The sequence below is a fragment of the Carcharodon carcharias genome, chromosome 6 (genome assembly GCF_017639515.1).
Source record: "Carcharodon carcharias isolate sCarCar2 chromosome 6, sCarCar2.pri, whole genome shotgun sequence".
Lineage (NCBI taxonomy): Eukaryota > Metazoa > Chordata > Chondrichthyes > Lamniformes > Lamnidae > Carcharodon > Carcharodon carcharias.
In genome coordinates, this window is record NC_054472.1 from 171,497,550 (window position 1) to 171,516,202 (window position 18,653).

The following is an 18,653-nucleotide window of genomic DNA, read 5'->3' on the forward strand; positions in this document are numbered from 1 at the left end:
AGCTGAGAAACACTAAGGGGCAGAAAACGTTAGTGGGGGTTGTATATAGACCCCCAAACTGTAGTGGTGATGTTGGGAATGACATTGAACAGGAAATTAGAGATGCATGTAATAAAGGAACATCTGTAATTATGGATGACTTTAATATGCATATAGATTGGGCAAATCAAATTGGTAACAAAACTGTAGAGGAGGAATTCCTGGAGTGTATACGGGATGTTTTTCAGGACCAATGCATTGAGGAACCAATGAGAGAACAGGCCATCCTCGACTGAGTATTGTGTAATGAGAAAGGAATAATTGGTAATCTAGTTGGAGATGAGCGACTGTAATATTATAGAATTCTTCATCAAGATGGAGTGACGTAGTTGATTCTGAGACTTGGGTCCTCAATCTTAATAAAGGAAACTACGATGGTATGAGGTGTGAGTTGGCTATGATGGATTGAGAAACATTACTTAAAGGGATGATAGTGGATAGGCAATGGCAAACATTCAAAGTGTGCATGGGTGAACTGTTACAATTGTTTATTCCTGTCTGGCGCAAATGTGAAACAGGAAAGGTGGTCAAACCATGCCTTACAAGGGAAATGAGAGATAGTATTAGATGCAAGGAAGAGGCATACAAATTGACCAGAAAAGACAACACACCTGAGGATTGGGAACAGTTTAGAATTTAGCAAAGGAGGACCAAGGGATTGATTAAGAAGGGGAAAATAGAGTACGAGAGTAAGCTTGCAGGGAACATAGAAACTTTTACAGTCAGTTTTTATAGGTATGTGAAGAGAAAACGATTGGTGAAGACAAATGTAGGTCCCTTACAGTCAGAAACAGGGGAATTTATAATGGGGAACAAAGAAATGGCTGACCAACTAAATACATACTTTGGTTCTGTCTTCACAAAGGAGGACACTAATAACATACCAGAAATGTTGGGGAACACAGGGTTTAGTGAAAGGGAGGAACTGAAAGAAATCAGTATTAGTAGGGAAATGGTGTTGGGGAAATTGATGGGATTGAAGGCCGATAAATCCCCGGGGCCTGATAATCTACATCCCAGAGTACTTACGGAAGTGGCCCTAGAAATAGTGGATGCATTGGCGGTCATCTTCCGAGTTTCTATAGACTCTGGAAGAGTTCCTACAGATTGGAGGGTAGCTAATGTAACCCTACTATTTAAAAAGGGAGGCAGAGAGAAAACAGGGAATTATAGACCAGTCAGCCTGACGTCGGTAGTGGGGAAAATTCTCGAGTCCATTATAAAAGATTTAATAGCTCAGCACGTGGAAAACAGTGGCAGAATTGGACAGAGTCAGCATGGATTTATGAAAGGGAAATCATGCTTGACAAATCTTCTGGAATTTTTTTGAGGATGTAACTAGTAGAGTTGATGAGGGGGAGCCAGTGGATGTGGTTTATTTGGATTTTCAGAAGGCTTTCGACAAAGTCCCACATAAGAGATTGGCGTGTAAAATTAAAGCGCACGGGATTGGGGGTAGTGTATTGAGATAGTTAGAAAACTGGTTGGCAGACAGGAAACAAAGTAGGAATAAACGGGTCTTTTTCTGAATGGCAGGCAGTGACTAGTGGGGTACCGCAGGGATCGGTGCTGGGACCCCAGTTATTCACAATGTATATTAATGATTTAGATGAGGGAATTAAATGTAATATCTCCAAATTTGCAGATGACACAAAGCTGGATGGGCGGGTGAGCTGTGGGGAGGATGCAGAGATGCTTCGGTGTGATTTGGACAAGCTGAGTGAGTGGGCAAATGCATGGCAGATGCAGTATAATGTGGATAAATGTGAACTCCATTTTGGTAGCAAAAACAAGAAGACAGATTATTATCTGAATGACTATAAATTGAGAGAGGGTAATGTGCAACGAGACCTGGGTGTCCTTGTATACCAGTCGCTGAAGGTGAGCATGCAGGTGCAGCAGATGGTAAAAGAAGGCAAATGGTATGTTAGCCTTCATAGCCAGAGAATTCGAGTACAGGAACAGGGATGTCTTACTACAGTTGTAAGGACCTTGGTGAGACCACACCTGGAATATTGTGTGCAGTTTTGGTCTCCTTATCTGAGGAAGAATGTACTTGCTATAAAGGGAGTGCAGCGAAGGTTTACCCGACTGATTCCTGGGAAAGCAGGACTGATATATGAGGAGAGATTGAGTGGATTAGGATTATATTTGCAGGAGTTCAGAAGAATGAGGGGGGATCTCATAGAAACCTATAAAATTCTAACAGGACTAGACAGGATGGATGCAGGAAGGATGTTCCCGATGGTAGGGGAGACCAGTACCATGGTTCACAGTCTGAGGATATGGAGTAGACCATTTAAGACGGAGATGAGGAGAAATTTCTTCACCCAGAGAGTGGTGAGCCTGTGGAATTCATTACCACAGAAAGTAGTTGAGACCAAAACATTGTATGCTTTCAAGAAGGAATTAGATATAGCTCTTGGGGCAAAAGGGATCAAAGGGTACGGGGAGAAAGCGGGAACAGGCTGTTGAGTTGGATGATCAGCCATGGTCATAATGAATGGCGGAGCAAGTTCGAAGCGCCGAATGGTCTACGCATGCTCCTAGTTTCTCTGTTTCTATATCAAAATTTAATGATATAACAAAATGAAGTTCAGAAAAAAAAATTACAAAGGTGTTGCACATCACACCAAGCAGTCATCAACTAATAGTGGGGCAACATAAAAGCACCAGTGAGAAACCCGTGGTGTGCCTAAGGTGCCTTAAATTTACGCTCCATCGCTGGCACTGGCATCTGAGACAGCCTGCTCACTGTGCTGTCCTGTTTGCCTCGATGACCTTGGCAGTCGTCCTCTGGCCTGTGGAGCCTTTGATGGCCCTGCTTGGGCCAGTTCTCCAGCTGGCACCTCCCCAGCCTCATCGGATGCCACAGTCACTGCCAGAGGGGTGGAGGAGCTGCTGCCCTCATCCAGAGCATCCTGAGAGGAGCCTGCAGAGATATCAGGCAGCTGCTGCGTCAACGTGAGGTCACTTTGGACCTCCCTACTCACCATAGATGGATGGGCACCGAGCTGGGATACTTGGTGCCCAAACCATCTCCCATACTGGTACTGACCAGCTGAGGTCAGTGCCGCTGTGAGGGCTTGCAGGTTCGAGCGCAACCCCAGGAGGTCTTGATTGGCCTCCTGGATGAGCCTCTTCATGAGAGTCGCCACACTCTCCATGGAGGAAGCATGGTGCTGGGCCGTGAGGCTCATTGTATCAGGAGGTTCCATGTGGACTCCTCCAGCATAGGCACCATGTCACACATTGCCTCATGCATCTCAGCCAGATCCTCCTGCATACCCTGTTGCACTTCCACAGTTTGCTGCCTCATGGGTGACTCCAGAGACACATCATCAGCCACCGACCGAGCATGTGCCTGGTTCCCTGCAGTCCTCTGACTGCTGGCGCCATGGGCACTCTGTCTCTGCCCACACCTCAAGCGACTGTGAAGTGCCCTCACTGCTGTGCCCCAGGACACTAGCTGAAGATCTAATTCCCACCGAGGTGCTAGTATCTGTGCTGGTGCCTGTCTGGCAGAGATGGTGTGATGCTGGTGAGTCAAAATTTTCAGAGCCCTCCAGTGTGAGAGTGGGCCTTCTGTCTCCTCCTCCCCGCCCTGCTTCGATGATGATGAAAGGAAGAACAAGGACATTTGATTAGTTAAAGTGGAGACAATGTCAATGTGTATGCCGCTCCCCAGGATCATTACGCGTTCATCCTTCCATAATCATTGCTCAAGCCATGTTGCAAATTTCAATCACTGAGCATTCAGCAGTGCCATGGCTGCTTGGACACACGTGACCTGAGTGCTCAGCAAACATACCTCCCTGTGCACCCCAGTCTCACTGCCACCAGTGGACCTGGGCGCATGGCGCCTCTCCAGATCCTTGGCCTGCTGCTCTAATCGAGTCATGATGGCCAACCAGGACTGGCCTCCGCCAGTGCACATCCGCTCAGCGGAATTGTGTGCAGTCTTCTGCTGAAAAGGAGAGACGAGCATTGATTAGTCCAGCCTGTACCTGGATTCCCATCGCATCCCTGCCACCCCAACCAGAGTGGGACATTGCAGAGCTCCAGTGCTTTGTCACCCCGCAGCTGCTGTACACTCACGCAAAGAAGCCAGGGCTGACACCCGCTCCCCCCACCCTCCCAAATGCTGCCTCCATCACATTTGGCACTACCCTATCTACCCTGGCAAAGCAAGGAGGCACAAGCGCATGGAACGCAAAGGCCAGCAGATGGATTCGTGCCCCGCCACCTGGAAGCTCCCCTCCCAGCATGTTAGCACCCTGACTTGGACATGCTTTGCAGTGCCAGCACTAAGCCCAGGTGCAGATCCCCAAATCTATACTCTGGGTGTCAGTGTCTCACATGCTGCGGGTGTAGAACCCATCTCAGCACTACCCTCTCAGGGTGAACTGGGCATGGGCAATATCTGCTGGCCCACCTCGTGAGGGAAACATGCCGTGGAAGATTCAATGCTGTAATTGCACTCGGTTGTTTTGGGGGGGGTGCCTTGTGGGGAAAGGCTGACGGCTGCGTTAAGTGACCTCTGCCAACATAGTACTCGCCCTTCCCAAGTGCAGGAGGTTGTTGAATTCCTTGCGGCACTGGACGCACATGTGTTGCACCATATCATGGGAGCTCACAGTCTCGGCCACCTCATCCCAGGCACGTTTGGTCAGGTGGGGGGCCTCCGCCTCCCGTCCCTCAAGCAAGGCCTCCTACCATGCTGCCACCTCCTCCAGGAGGACAGCTAGACACGCATCCGAAAACAGGGGCACACTGCTCCGCTGCCCTGTCCTCCGGCCTGGCCTGCTCCGCTCCGCTCCCTGTCCTCCGGCCTGGCCTGCTCCGCTCCGCTGCCCTGTCCTCCGGCCTGGCCTGCTCCGCTCCGCTGCCCTGTCCTCCGGCCTGGCCTGCTCCGCTCCGCTGCCCTGTCCTCCGGCCTGGCCTGCTCCGCTCCGCTGCCCTGTCCTCCGGCCTGGCCTGCTCCGCTCCGCTGCCCTGTCCTCCGGCCTGGCCTGCTCCGCTCCGCTGCCCTGTCCTCCGGCCTGGCCTGCTCCGCTCCGCTGCCCTGTCCTCCGGCCTGGCCTGCTCCGCTCCGCTGCTCTGTCCTCCGGCCTGGCCTGCTCCGCTCCGCTGCCCTGTCCTCCGGCCTGGCCTGCTCCGCTCCGCTGCCCTGACCTCCGGCCTGGCCTGCTCCGCTCCGCTCTCTGGCCTGGCCTGCTCCACTGCCCTCCATCCTGGCCTGCTCCGCTCCACTGCCCTCTCCTCTGGCCTGGCCTGCTCCTCTCCTCTGCTCTGCTGCCATCCGGCCTGGCCTGCTCCACTCCGCTGCTCCGCTCCCTGGCCTGCTCCACTCCACTGCCCTCAGTCCTGGCCTGGTCCGCTCCACTGCCCTTTGGTGAGCCCTTCTACTTGCCATTGTGAGCCACCTTGCCAAGGTTGCCAACGCTTCATTTAAACAGGTCTCCGGGTCGTCATTGGATCCGGCAGTCATTGCACGCCTGCCATCCGCCCACTCCTATCCTCAGAAGTCACGCATTACGCTGGGCTGTCCTTAATTGGCCTGCCCGTGTAAAATGGCGGCGATCGGGTCTGCATGACATGGGGAAATTTCTCCCCTAGGTAAATTTGACTTTTTACAGTAAAAGTGCTTTTCCATGCAGTCTTTTTGGAGATTCTCCATGCAGCATGGCTGAGGCTGGAAATTCTGCGTGTTTGCTCACAGCCATTGGTCTGCACCCTTACCCGAGTCTTCAGCTTGTATAATTTCTGAGCGCAGTTTTCAGCTGGAGTAAAATGAGTCAGGACTGCTACTTTCTCTCCCCACCCTAATCCTGTCCAATTACGACTCATGCAAGATAAGAAATTTAGAATACTGGGGATTAAAGCTGGGTGTATGGCCCTTGCGTAAAAGTCATTTTCTGGATAAAACTGTAGCAATTTTTGAAAGTACAGTAACCTGCTACAAGTTGGGCACCATCCCCCTGCTCGTTCTGGATTCTTCAGTGCTGCCTTCCACCCCCTCTGTTTGCCTTCCAATCTCCTGGTCTCCACACACTCAGGTTGATGGTGCTTTATCTGAGCATTGCTGATAACATAGTCACTTTATCAAATTAGCTGCTGTCTAGGGAAGCCAGTGTGATTGAGGAGGATTGTGTGTGGAGTGATTTTTTTAATATATGTCATTTTCTGTTTGGAAAGTTGGAATGTCTTCATAATTTGCAAGGTTAAATTAACAATATCAACTGCTCTTTAAAAGTAATTAATTGGTTGTGAAGCACATAGAATGTGCTTGGAAGGAAGTATAATATAAATGTTAAAACATAACACTGTGTAGGTAACTTTTGTTAAACTTTGAATGGTATTAATAATCAAAGTGTTACATTCTCTCTGCTATAGATTGTGCTTTCATGCCCTTAGTGTAAAAACATTACTTTTCCCTCCCTCTTTATTTTTTTTACATTGGCTGTGAAGCGCTTTGGGACAATTTGACGTCAAGAAATACAAGTGCTTCCGCTCGCATTCCCTCTAATAATGCTGCAACATTTGGGAAGTCAATAGTGTGGTACTGTGTAACATCACACCTATGCCTTATTCTGTGGAACAGTGAGACTATCTAACTGCCTGCAAACTGATACTGCCTGCAAACTGATTGATGCCTTAAGATTTGTTAGTACATGGTTAACATCACACTTAGAATGTAATTTTCCCCGTTATGTTTATTTTACAGCGGCTAGATGTTATTCTCAGTAGTTATCCAGAAGGACATAAATCAGCTGCTGTAATCCCAGTGCTAGATCTGGCTCAGAGACAACATGGTTGGTTACCTATCTCTGCCATGAATAAGGTAAGTAATGATCATAATCAAAAGTTTGATATGCTTATAGAGATACTGTTTAGAACACACTTTGTTTATTCCCGTCATTGTTTCCTATTTAATAAAAAGCCTCGTACCACACTCCATGCAAGCAGAGCAAGTAACTTGTAAGCAGACCTTTGCTAATGTTGTCTGCATGAACTCTACAACAACGCCATGGGGGTGACTTCCTTGTGTTTTTTTTCAACTTCCGAATCTGCATATAAGGGCTTTGCTTTCTTTCTGCTTTGTATTCTGCAGAGTCTTCATAGGAGTTGTGATGGCAGATCTTTTCAGGTACCCAATTCTGATCATCCTGATTTGGATATATACAAAACTGTTTTTTCATAACTGTTGGGTCAAAATCTTGGAATTCCTTACTATATGCGATTGTGTGACTACCATCACTACAAGGATTGAAGCAGTTCAAGAGGATTGCCCACCACTTCAGAGCAGGGATGGGCAATATATATTAATAAGACTGGGTCACCCACATCCTGAAATTAAATTAAAAAGGTTTCAATATGGCTGACAAATTTGTATGTCTGGCTGGCCTGAAAGAAAATGTTTCATTTGATCGCAATTTTAAAAGGCAAAATTCTGGCTTTAATACAATTGTGAATAATATTGATATATGAATAGAGGACAGAGGAAAGAAAATCTGTGCACACAATTTTGTTAATTCATTTTAATGTGACCACCAAAAATAATTCCTTTCTACTAATTGGGAAGCCTTTAAATTGTTAAGTGCTGCACCTAGATTGATCAGATGGTGTTTTCAGAATTATTGAGAGGGAGCCAAACTCACCATATTGCCATATGAATGACTCAATGTTGCAATTCTGACCATCTGCTATGTGTTTTCGCATCTTAGTGTTTTCATCATTTTTTTCAGTAATGCAGTCTGTTTCCTTTACCTACTTCAAAAAATACTACATAAAATTGACTTGATAGTGGGTGTCTTCTTCAAAATGGTGACTTATACAGAGATTGATCTGATGGTCTTGTAGAATTACTGAGAAACAATCTTGGTTTTAGGAATACTGTATAAATAAAGCATTGTGTTGTCAGCCATCTGTTGTATGTTGCAGCACTTCAGATTTAATCAGGCACGCTTTTGTTGGTGGTCTGTTCCAGTTAAATGCAATTTTGCTCCGATGCTTTTCAGCTCACTAGACTGCATCCATGTTATTTTGAGCTACAAGTTTGATATTAACTGTCGGAGACCCAGGGGACAGAAGCATTCATTAAAATAAACAAGTGATTGTAGCAGGTAACCAATAGTCAAAATGTCAGACATATTTTCAGATTTTGAGTTTACTCTTCATGTAAAATCAATTTTCCCCTTTTTAGTGTTGATAAATGTGGATTGGATTCTGTAAGAGGAAATATAGGAAAGTATAGACCAGTTAGTTTAATGTCTGTCATTGGGAAATTGTTGAAATCCATTATTAAGGAAGCAGTAATGGGACATTTGGAAAGTCAAAATGCAATCCATCAGAGTCGGCATGGTTTTATGAAGAGTAAATTGTGTTTGACTAATTTGCTAGAGTCCTTTGAAGATGTGAAAAGCAAAGTGGATAATGGGGATCCTGTAGATGTAGTGTATCTGGACTTCCAGAAGGCCTTTGATAAGGTGCCGCACAAAAGATTAATACACAAGATAAAATCACACTGAGTTAGGGGTAATATATTAGCTTAGATAGAGGATTGGCTAACCAACAGAAAGCAGAGAGTCGGGATAAATGGATCTTTTTCTGGATGGCCAGCTGTAACTAGTGAGGTGCCACAGGGTTCGGTCCTTGGGCCCCAACTATTTACAATCTATATTAAAGACTTGGATTCAGGGATAGAAGGTACTATAGCTAAATTTGCAGATGACACCAAAATAGGTGAGAAAGTAAGTTGCAATGAAGAAATAAGAAATTTACAAGTGGATATGGACAGGTTAGGTGAATGGGCCAAAATTTGGCAGATGAGTTTAACGTGGATAAGTGAGAGGTTATCCATTTTGGTCAGAAGAATAAAAAGGTGACTTATTATTTAAATGGAGTTAAACTTCAGAATGCTTCAGTGCAGCGGGATCTGGGTGTTTTTGTGCATGAATTGCTGAAAGCTAGTATGCAGGTAATAAGGAAGGCAAATGGAATTTTGGCATTAATTGCTAAAGGAATAGAGTTTAAAAATAGGGAAGTGTTGGTGCAACTGTACAAGGCATTGGTGAGACCGCACCTGGAGTACTGTGCACAGTATTGGTCCCCTTACTTGAGGAAGGATGTAGTTGCATTGGAGGCAGTTCAGAGGAGGTTCACTAGATTGATTCCAGAGATACAGGGCTTGTCTTCGGAGGAGAGATTGAGCAGTTTAGGTTTATATTCGCTAGAGTTTAGAAGGATGAGAGGAGATCTAATTGAGGTATAAAAGATGCTAAAGGGGATAGACAAAGTAGGTGTGGAGCAGATGTTTCCCCTGTGGGGCATTCTAGAATGAGATGCCATAGTTTTAGGCTAAGGGGTGGTGGATTTAAATCAGGGATGAGGAGGAATTACTTTTCTCAAAGGGTCGTGAATCTGTGGAATTCACTACCTTAGAGTGCAGTGAATAAATTTGAGGAGATAGATTTTTAATTAGTAACGGGTTGAAAGGTTATGGGGAGAGGGCAGGAAATTGGAGTTGAGGCTGAAATGAGATCAGCCATGATCGTACTGAATGGCGGGGCAGGCTTAAGAGGCTGAATTGCCTACTCCTGTTCTTAGTTCTAATGTCCTTATATGTGGTCAAGCTAGGATATTGATGATGTTTCAGACATTAAACACAGGAAAGGATCAACTATTCCATTCAGCTTGTCCCATTATCCCATTTACCCCTTCTCCCCATTATGAAACTTGCAATACCTGAAATGCAGGGAAAAATGTAATAAAATCATAGAAGGTCGTCATTTAGTCCATTGTGTCAGCTGGCTCTTTGGAAGACCTAGCCCATTTGTCCCACTACCTTAACAAAAACAGAATTACCTGGAAAAACTCAGCAGGTCTGGCAGCATCGGCGGAGAAGAAAAGAGTTGACGTTTCGAGTCCTCATGACCCTTCGACAGAACTAGGTGAATCCCAGGAAGGGATGAAATATAAGCTGGTTTAAGATGGTGGTGGTGGTGGGGGGGGGGGGGGGAGGAGAGAAGCGGAGAGAAGTGGGGGGGGGCGGTGGGGCGCACGGAGAGAAGTGGGGGGGGGTGGTCGGGGGGGTGGTGTGGTTGTAGGCAAAAGCAGTGATAGAAGCAAATCATCAAAAGATGTCATAGACAGCAGAACAAAAGAACACATAGGTGTCGAAGTTGGTGATATTATCTAAACGAATGTGCTAATTAAGAATGGATGGTAGAGCACTCAAGGTATAGCTCTAGTGGGGGTGGGGGGAGCATAAAAGATTTAAAAATATTTTAAAATAATGGAAATAGGTGGGAAAAAGAAAAATCTATATAATTTATTAGAAAAAAAACAAAAGGAAGGGGGAAGAAACAGAAAGGGGGTGGGGATGGAGGGGGGAGGTCAAGACCTAAAGTTGTTGAATTCAATATTCAGTCCGGAAGGCTGTAAAGTGCCTGGTCGGAAGATGAGATGTTGTTCCTCCGGTTTGCGTTGGGCTTCACTGGAACAATGCAGCAAGCCAAGGACAGACATGTGGGCAAGAGAGCAGGGTGGAGTGTTGAAATGGCAAGCGACAGGGAGGTTTGGGTCACTCTTGAGGACAGACCGCAGGTGTTCTGCAAAGCGGTCGCCCAGTTTATGTTTGGTCTCTCCAATGTAGAGGAGACCGCATTGGGAGCAACGAATGCAGTAGACTGAGTTTTTCCAGGTAATTCTGTTTTTGTTTTGGATTTCCAGCATCCGCAGTTTTTTGTTTTTGTCCCACTACCTTGCTCTCTTCCCATAATCTTGCAAGTATTTACTTTAGGAATATATCCAATTCCCTTCTGAAAGTTACTATTGAATTTACTTCCACCACTCTTTCAGGCAGTCCATGCCAGATCATAACATTGTGCGTAACTTTTTTAAAATTTGCCTCTCCCCTCAGTTTCTCCTAGTAATTTTATCATAAGAAATAAGAGTAGGCTATTCAGCTCAGTGAGCTTCCTCTGCCATTCATTAAGATCATGGATGATTTGATTGTGGCACAGCTCTGCTTTCTTGTCTGCCCCCTATAACCTTGGACTCCCTTGTAAGTAAAATTATGTCTAGCTCAGCCCTGAATATATTCAGTGACTCAGCCTCTACTGCTCGCTGTGGAAGAGAATACCAAAGACGAATGATCCTCAGAAAAAAAATTCTCATTAGACTTAAATGGGAGACCCTTTATTTTTAAACTGCCCCACAGTTCTAGATTCACCACGAGGGGAATCATCCTCTTGGCATCTACCCTGTCAGGTCCCCTCAATCTTCTGTTTCAATCAGATCGCCTTTTAGCATTCTAAATTACAATGAGTATAGGCCCAACCTGCTCAACCTTTCCCCATACGACAACCCTGTCATTCTAGGAACCAGCCTAATACATGTGCATACAAAAGTGGCTAAAGGCAAGAATCAGTAGTGGAATATGATTGTTTTTCAGACTGGAGGAACGTATATAGTGAAACTCCCCAGGGACCTGTACTAGGCCCACTGCTTTTCTTGATATACGTTAATGACCTAGACATATAGAGTAAAATAGATGGCCTTCATAAAATACTGGTCGGGTCACAACTGGAGTAGTGTGTCCAATTCTGAACAATGGAAAGTTTGAGGTTTGTGGGTGGAGAAGAAATTTATGAGAATGGTTTCAGGGCTGAGATAGACTGGAGCATCTGGGGTTGTTCTCCTTGGCAAAAGGGTCAAGAATAAGAGGATCTAGGTTTAAAGTGATTGGCAAAAGAACAAAAGTCGGTACGAGGAAAAATTTTGAGTAGTTATGTTCTAGAATGCACTGTTTGAAAGGGTGGTAGAGGCAGATTCAATCATAGTTTTCAAGAGGGAATTAGATAAGTACCTCAAGGGAAAATAATTTGGAGGGACTATGGGCAAAGGGTGGGGTAATAGGACCAACTAATTTGCTGTTAGAACTGGCACAGGCTCTATGGGCCAAATGGTTAACGCACATAGCCATTCCATGAAATAAATTGGTGAAACGATTTGTTTCTGGCCTGGTCTTTAGTCTTTCCCAGATCACATTTGGTAGAGGCTTTGTGAATGAAAGACATGAAGATTCCATTCAAATCAAAAAGTGGGGGCAACTATTTCACTACCCTTGGTTACACTTTATATATTGGCCAGTAATTGCACACTTAAATAAGACTGTTTATGGGAGTAGCTAGCATTAATCTGAGGCAAGATACTAATTGGTAACTGGAAGCAACTGAATACTGATGGATTAGAAATTTTTATCAGAGGCATTTGATCAACTAGACAATCATTGTCTATCAACTTTGTGACCTCTTCAATAAATTTGACTTAATTTGGTTCCCCTCAGAAGTGGTGTATATTTCAAAGCTTGTTTATTTGATTTTACTGCCTGAAAAGTAAGAGGTTAGTCCCCAGTACCCCCCCCCCTGAAAATGCTGGACTGAATTGAAGAAGTTGTAGGATTTGCAATTATGACTATTGCAGTCCATTCTAGGAAGCAAAATCTTCGAATCACTTTTTATGTCTTTTTCTCTAAAAGGTTGGCGAGCTTCTGAATATGCCTACTATGAGGGTATATGAAGTAGCAACATTTTACACTATGTTTAATCGCAAGCCAATGGGAAAGTTCCACATTCAGATCTGCACAACCACACCATGCATGCTTCGAGACTCTGACAGCATTGTAGCATGCATCACGAAAAAGCTTGGTAAGCAGAAAATCTGGATACTCTAGTCATTTACTGAAACGTGAGCCTTTTTTCTTAAAATAACTTGTATCAATATATACTGTAAGGATCCTGTATAACATTTGTTTTCATCAAATGTACAAAAATATTCTAGTATTGATTTATTGGTTATGGCTTAGTTTACTCAATTACTGAAGCGAAATAATTAGTAATTGGGACTCTGCGTTTCTGAAATATTCAAATATTTACAATAAAATAGAGACTTTTAAAGCCAAATATTCCATTTAATGCTTCTATGAACTTTTCTAAATTCTTACTTGGTAAAAAAAATTGGTTATTTGCAGAATCTTTTCATGCCTCCAGAACATCCCAAAGCACTTCACAACCAATTAAATACTTTTGATGTGTGGTCACTGTTGTCTTATAGGCAGATACAGTAATCATTTTACACACAACAGCAATAAGATTAAGGATCAATTATTCTGTTTTGAGGTTCTTGGTTTTAAGATAAATGTTAGTCAAGAGGAAGGCACTGCTACAGGATGCCATATATGTCCAGCTTAATAGGCAGCAAGGATCTTAGTTTAACATTACAGCCCAAAGATGGCACGTAAAACACAGCATTTCTTCAACACTGCACAGCAAGTGCTCAAGTTCTGAGTGGAGCTTGAACCTACCAGCTCTGACTTGGGTGAGAATGCTTCTGAGCAAAGCTAACAAAAAATAGTTTATTCGGTTCCCTCAACTCCTGCATTTCAGGTTGGGTAAAAGCTGGTTTAGCATTCAGCAGATGCCAGATTCAGACTCTGAAAATGCTTCTGTTGAAAGCTAGGAGTAGCAAGAATCTTGTGATAAAAATGGATTTTTGGATGGATTGGATTTTTGAACTTGTAATATTTCTTAACCCCCTGCACACTGAAACCAGTGTTAACTCCCAAAAGCTGCATAGTGTTGTTTTTAAACTAGTAAATCAGCAATCTCAAATGATAATTAGACACACATTGGGATCAATGTTGCTTATTTATAAAAGTTATTATTGAAGTTGTGTACCGTAGTGAAAACTAGTTAGGTAGAATGGTCACAGTAATTGGCAAGTACCCACCAATAAAGATTGCCTTCATTCAATATTAGTAGATAGTTTGGCATAATTAGAGAGAAAGATTATGCCCCATTTTGTAACCCTCTGATTAATAGCTTCTTGAGCAAGGATCAGTCTTTCTGGAACAGTGCCTGAGGCAGGAATAGTCTGTACCATATAGTGGCTTGTGATTTCATAACCAGCAGAAACAATTACTATATTTTAAAATCTGAATAAACAACTTTAGCGGTTAAGCTAGGGAAGGTAGTCTTCTGTCTTATAATTTATATTGAGAGGAAACAGGTTGCATGTTTATTTTCATAACCTGAGCAGCATAGGAAGATATAGATCCTCATGCTCTAATTAAACATTCATTAATGAATGGTACAATACAAGTATAAGTACAAAATCGGTGTCTTATCTCATTAAAATTCTTATTCATTGTGCTCTTCGTAAAGTGAGAATTCATGGGATGGCCTGTTAATCAGTTGCTATTATATAGAGCAAGGGTTCTCTTAAACAATGGAATGAACCAATGATTTTAAGTATTGGGCAGTAGCAGTCTTACTCTGGGTTGAATGGGATGTAAGTTTTGCTTATGAAAATGACTAGTGACATTGAATGTGAAAAAATATCTGCCAATATCTCTCGTCTCTGGTTATTAAGTGTACCACCTGAGATCATAGCAGTGGTTTGTCAAGATTGAGTTATTTGACAATAGCTGTAGATTTGTATCCCGAAATAAAATGATAGTTCCCCATAACGGAACTTCTTGCCACTAGAGAGCCTTTAGCTATCATCCTCAATGCTAGTTTTTGTCAGAACTACTCTAAACAGTGCACCAATGGACGTGATCTAGGGTCTGTGTTGGTGATGGTTCTATGTGGACGTCTGCTCTGAGGCCTTTCCTTGCTCTTCATTTGTAATTTTGTCTTTTATTGCTTCTAATTCTTTAGAACCATGATTAAGAATTCATAAATAATGAGTCCAGTAACACCTTGACATTTTAAAAATTAAAATGTTTATTAACAAAGAATAGCATACGAGTTAGTTAGTTAATTATAACAATTCCTAAAATTCTTAACTAACCTGGCTCCCAATTACACACTCCCTTTAAAGGCAACAGTCTAAAATATATTTTAAATTTAGAGGCAATTCAGCAAGGTTACCGCAAGCACCCAATAGTGGATTACACCCGATAGTGGAATTCCAAAGGCTTTTAACACAGCTTTGGTTATTGGAACAACAGACTTCTGCAAAGTGACTAGAGGCTTCCCACAAGTCTGTACCTTTCATAGCCACACCTCATACAGCCTTCCTTCCTCTTTAAATCCCATTGTTCCCCCCATGACATTAGAATTTACTTTTCCCATAAAAGATTTTCATATTATGTTGTCATTATGGTCAGCACTTTTGGAAAAAATCAATGTAATAAATCTTGCCAGTTGTAAAAAATCTTACCATGTCTCTGAAAATCCAACAGTAATTCCCCTTTACTTAGCTTGTCCATTGGCATTTCAAAATGTGTCCAACATACTCTTAGAAAATTTTCCTCACCTCTCCAAGCCAAAAATTGACAAGCTTGATTAAAAATAGAGCAGGGAACATAAAGGTTGGATTTAAGCTTTGGTCAAGAGGATCATTGAAATTATTAGATAACCCAAATTCCAGCTGGTACTATACATAAATTTTTTATTGCATAGGTAAATCATAAATCATTGAAATATTTTGGTATCTTTAATCCCATTGTAAATTGTGTAATTTTCTATGGTAAAGACAACAGTAAAACCTTGATTGTTGAATATACATAAAATTAAGCATATTTTAAAAATAGAACATTTATTACACCACTTCAAATATTGAATCTGGCGCAGAGGCCCAAAATAAGCATTTTTTGTTGACCATTGTTTTAATGAATTTTTTTTAAACTGCCTTTTCTAAAACTCTATAGCAACAGAAGCATGACATCTAGCCTTTAAACCACGGGAGGGTTTTTTTTAAAAAAAGGCTACTTGGAAACAACGGAGTCCAGCCAGGTTGGTTCTGATGGGTCTCAAAGTGAAGTGTTTTCAGTTATGTTCATTTCCTCTTTAGGAATCTCGATTGGAGAAACTACGCCTGACAAGTTTTTCACCGTCACAGAAGTGGAGTGCCTGGGTGCCTGTGTCAATGCACCAATGGTGCAAATTAATGACAACTATTATGTAAGTCTTTGCAATGGATTGCATATAAAAGGTGTAAAATTGTGACAACGGTAGAACAAGTTTAACAACATTGTAGACATCTTTACTATAGTTGATATTGGAAATAATTTCAACACTAAATCGACTATTTGAAATTACTATTCAGTCTTAAACAGCAGCAACTAGAATAATACTTGTCTTCATTCAATAAATGTAATTTCAAAATCTGGTCCACAGCAGGAAGATTTTATAATTGTAGGAAATTGAAATGGCTGCCATTTAATACTCAATACCTTCTGTATCCAACTCTTGGCACTAATTTTCAACTGTGCAGCTTTAAATAAAACTCTTACTCAACTTGCCTAGTTGTGACTAACTGCTTTAAAGTAGCTTGAAATTTACATACTTAATTTTCAATATAAACTATTTTGCTCAAGGAAATGTGCTTTAGATTTATAATGTTTGTCAATATTTACCCCTTTTCTGATTCTTCCTGGAGTACGGTCCCATGATTCACCCAAGTGCTAAGCACAAGTGCCACTCTTATTGTCAATACAGTAAGAGTTGGCAAAACAGGGTGGCAGCTCCTGTTCTCACCTAATCTTCACACTTGTATTTTCTACTAGTGATCAGGAACCCTGGCTGACATCAGCTAACTCAAAATGAACCAGGAATTGAACCTTATGGGTTTTTGATTTTTAGCTTCGCTACTACACTGGGTGTATTACTTTTATCCTTTGTTAAACTATACAGGGATTTGCTACATTTACATTAAAATACTTTACCTTTGTACAGTAACAATTGTATAATTGCATATGGGTAGTAATGTTATATTTACATTACAGGAAGATTTAACGACGAAAGATATGGAGGAAATAATTGATGAATTAAAAGCTGGCAAGATTCCCAAACCTGGCCCAAGGTAAATAGAATGCAAGGAGTTATGCTGTAAAATGCAATGTTTTTTAAAATCTACATTTGGAAGATGAGGAAACTTAAAAAACTTTATGTACAACAGTAATGAATGCTAGGATTTTTAAACTCATCTATAGACTAAACTACTAGAATCTAAATTATTTCAGATTCTACTATCCATTATGGAATGTTAAATCTATACCATTAATTCCTGTAAACTTAACTTGAAATTTCAAATTTTGCACACATTTATCCTCAGCACTGAGTAATTCACAATATTTTTTTTAAATTGGGACTCTCCTCTCCTCCAACCAACCCCCCCCCCCCGCCCAACCACTTCCAATCCTGGAGCCATTTCAGATGTTTAGTTCTAAAAACATGCACCTGCTGGAGATAGGCTCTAGTTAAATTGCAATCTGAGTGGCAAAGCCATTGTGACTTTTTCAAGCAGGTCTGCAGACAGAAGAGGAGTTTAAGGGAAGTATAAAACTGTACTTCAGCTCCTGCAAGAGAATTTCAGCATTCTGAGCAAAAGTGGACCAGCATTGAAGATACCAAGACACACAATTCAGGCTTATGAATAAGTTTTGCACTTGTCTTGCTGTGTATTCACCTAAAACCCCTTGGTTTATTTATAAAGTAAATAGGGGCATTTCCCTTCAACCACCATAATTTTGGGACTATGAAGGTGTGATTTTTTTTTAAAAAAGGCCTCATCCTCTTAAGATGGTAACTTGCACTTGGGTATAGTTTCAAGAGTATGTGAAATTCTTAGTGATTACTCATGTCATTCTAGACAAACGATGTTCTGTTTTTGAAGGGAAGGAGATTATGGCTGATATGTGCTCTCTACAGAGTAGAGGAAAGAGAATGTGACCTTGTTAAAAGGATTTTTTAATCCTTATAGCACAATTTATGGCTATGTAATTTAATAAAATCCCATAATTGTTTCTCCTGTTACTAATCTAGTAATTAGTCAATTTAGTAATTAAGTCTCAATTTTTAAAAGCTTATACAAAGGGTTATTAAAAATAACCAACAGCAGCTACAGTGCTGCATTTTAATTTCTATCTTGTTTTCTGGTCACAGATATGTGCTAGAGCAGTTACATTAAACAACCTTTTCTGTTGTGTTTTGGAATTTAGGACAGGCAGCTGCATGTCTGAACAATGTCCTGGCAGCTGTTTTACTTAACTTTTAAATTAACTAATGACAACTTGGGTTAAGTTTCATAAACCCACTTTATATTTAGGAATTTATGTAAATCAGTCTAATTCTCATTCTAATGTAGGTCTGTATAAAATCTGTTCTATGTACTGTACAGATGAACTTGGTAACTGAACAGACAGTAATTCTCATTAGGCAGCAGACCTGAAGGGCATCAGTCTCATTGCTTAATAGTGGGCACATTTGTACAAAGGCAACTTGTCTATTGTATGCAATGGTCAGCTTGGTATCAGAATTAACATTCAGCAGTTGGTAGCATTATCAACAATGTTCCTATATTCAGATCATTTTTCCAAACGCATTTTCTGTAATGAATTCTAAAACTGAGTTGGAAGGTGTCAAGCTCAGCAAGAGATTGCAGCAGTGCAGGGGTTTTTTTAAAGTAATTTCCTCTTGTTAAAACTTAATTTTCCCTCATGGAAAATATGCATGACTGACTTCAAAATAAAAGTACTGCTTGTAAGCACAGTACTTTGTTATCAGCAAACTACAAACATTTGCTTAAACAGAGAATTAAAA

The 18,653-nt window shown here is 41.9% G+C and overlaps 1 protein-coding gene across 2 annotated transcripts in view; it reads left to right on the forward strand.

Moving 5' to 3' along the window:
- ndufv2 (NADH:ubiquinone oxidoreductase core subunit V2) overlaps nt 1-18,653 on the forward strand; it is a 42,623-nt gene that overhangs the window by 22,422 nt on the left and 1,548 nt on the right. The window contains exons 4-8 of one of the 2 annotated variants that reach the window (XM_041190566.1): nt 6,767-6,883; nt 7,154-7,189; nt 12,584-12,752; nt 15,904-16,013; nt 16,838-16,914. In XM_041190566.1, coding sequence (XP_041046500.1) covers nt 6,767-6,883; nt 7,154-7,189; nt 12,584-12,752; nt 15,904-16,013; nt 16,838-16,914 — 509 coding nt within the window. The remainder of the gene's footprint in view (nt 1-6,766; nt 6,884-7,153; nt 7,190-12,583; nt 12,753-15,903; nt 16,014-16,837; nt 16,915-18,653) is intronic. The other variant, XM_041190567.1, reaches the window with a different exon arrangement.